This window comes from Seriola lalandi, unplaced genomic scaffold, assembly GCF_002814215.2.
Source record: "Seriola lalandi dorsalis isolate HSWRI2012SDOR001 ecotype SW California unplaced genomic scaffold, Sedor1 jcf7180002001653, whole genome shotgun sequence".
Lineage (NCBI taxonomy): Eukaryota > Metazoa > Chordata > Actinopteri > Carangiformes > Carangidae > Seriola > Seriola lalandi.
In genome coordinates this window covers 1-1,749 of record NW_019472311.1, presented here as the reverse complement: position 1 = coordinate 1,749, position 1,749 = coordinate 1, and the positions used below count along the sequence as shown (strand labels likewise).

At 37.4% G+C, this 1,749-nt stretch overlaps 1 protein-coding gene across 1 annotated transcript; it reads left to right on the top strand.

Annotated features, from left to right (window-relative positions):
- Positions 1-70: 70 nt before the first annotated feature.
- On the top strand, positions 71-1,685 carry LOC111664646 (uncharacterized; the record flags this gene model as incomplete). Its single annotated transcript, XM_023419318.1, has 4 exons — positions 71-636; positions 753-841; positions 948-1,134; positions 1,493-1,685. Coding segments are annotated over 4 exons (1,035 nt in total), but the record flags the coding sequence as incomplete, so codon positions are not given.
- Positions 1,686-1,749: the final 64 nt, after the last annotated feature.

Below are 1,749 nucleotides of genomic sequence, written 5' to 3'. Positions count from 1 at the left end.
ATTTCATTAAAGGGGAAGAGAACAACATATATACTGACATTTCTCTGCTCTGCGATTTCCCTCTGTCTAGCTTCAGAATCTAAAAAAGAATCTGAACCTCGAGAAGAACACAGAAGATGCTGAGACCATCCTCCAGAACACCTATCATCCTGAACAGGGCAGTCCTCGCTACACTAAGAACAAAAGGAGAGAGAAGGAAATAGCAGAAAAGGTTAATATCAACAACAGTAGAAACCAAGAGGAGATTCAAACATCAAAAGCCCAGAGGAAGAGTAAGAGGGAGCTTCCCTCCCTCCCCGTACCTGAGGACACCATAAGTTACATCCAGAAGGATGAAGATGCTGCCAAGTCTGAGATTGCTTTTGAGCCAGGTGATACTGGCGATGGAAAGGAACCAAAGCGTAAAATTAAGAAGGGGAAAAGCAAAGGCGATGAGAGCCAAGTAGAGGATGCAGAGGACAAGCTTCTGCATGAATACCAGCAGCAGATTGCACAGAAGGAAGAGAGGACTCCAAAGAAGACAAGAGTCAAGTCAGAAGAAGAGAGTGTTGTCTCCCAAAATGTTACGCTGAATAATGATGTTGGAAAGAAGAAAAAGAAGAAGCTAAAATCTGTAGTTACAGATTCAGATTATGGGTGCGTGAACCTTTAATATTTTATATGTAGATTTGTTTTTACATTTAGAAGTATGGCTACAGAGTACAGTGTTTAGTAGATATTGAAGTATGATTTAAATTTTTTTGCACCACTAGGGATCAAGATGAAGGTGCAGAACAGGATGCTGACGTGGAAAACGAAACAGAATCCAAGGGAAAGAAGAAAAAGAAGAAGAAAAAGCATGGTAACTGGATGTTAATTGTCAGAAAATCATTTACAAAGTTCCATCACTATATCAGTACAATATATGATATTGATGAATTTCATGTTTTTTATTTTCCTATTTTCAGTTGTCAAAGACGAGAGTGAAACTGAGGCAGAAGTATCATCGAAACCAACATTTGATGACAGCCTTGTGCTGGGAGTGTACGTTCACAGAACAGACCGCCTTAAAACAGACCTACTGATCTCACACCCAATGGTGAAGATCCATGTTATTGATGAAATCACTGGACAGTATGTGAAGAAAGAAGACTGGTGAGAATGGACACTCTCAGATCTCATGCATTTCATTTTAATGTAAAATTGTGTTTTCGCATTTGTATTTGCATGATCCCAGTTGTGGCTCTTGCCCATTACATTCATTCTTTGGATATGTAATCAGAACTTGAAACATTAGTACCAGTTGTGTTCTAGTAAAATCTAGATATGCAGTAAAGTTATTTTAAAGTCTCATTTCAATGTGAGCTTTGGGTTGATATAAAGTGTTTGAAATAACATACAATATACACTATTTATATAAAGTAATATTAAAGTTAACACTGTAAATGTATGGCTTCAGTTTTTTTTTTGTTTGCTCATAATGCATAAATATGTCTTTGTCTTATTTTCATAGCCATCGGCCAGTGTCCTCATTTTATGAACAAGAGAACGTTGACCACATTCTCCCCATCATGACTCAACCGTATGACTTCAAGAAGAACAAATCAATCATCCCTGAGTGGCAAGAGCAGATCATCTTCAATGAACGCTTTGGTTACTTTGTTGAACAAAATGATGAAAGCCCCAGAGTCATTCTTTTCTTTGAAGTAAGAGACATTCCATTTTGAAATATTTGGCTAATTTCAATGTAGCTGTCAATAATTGCTTTTC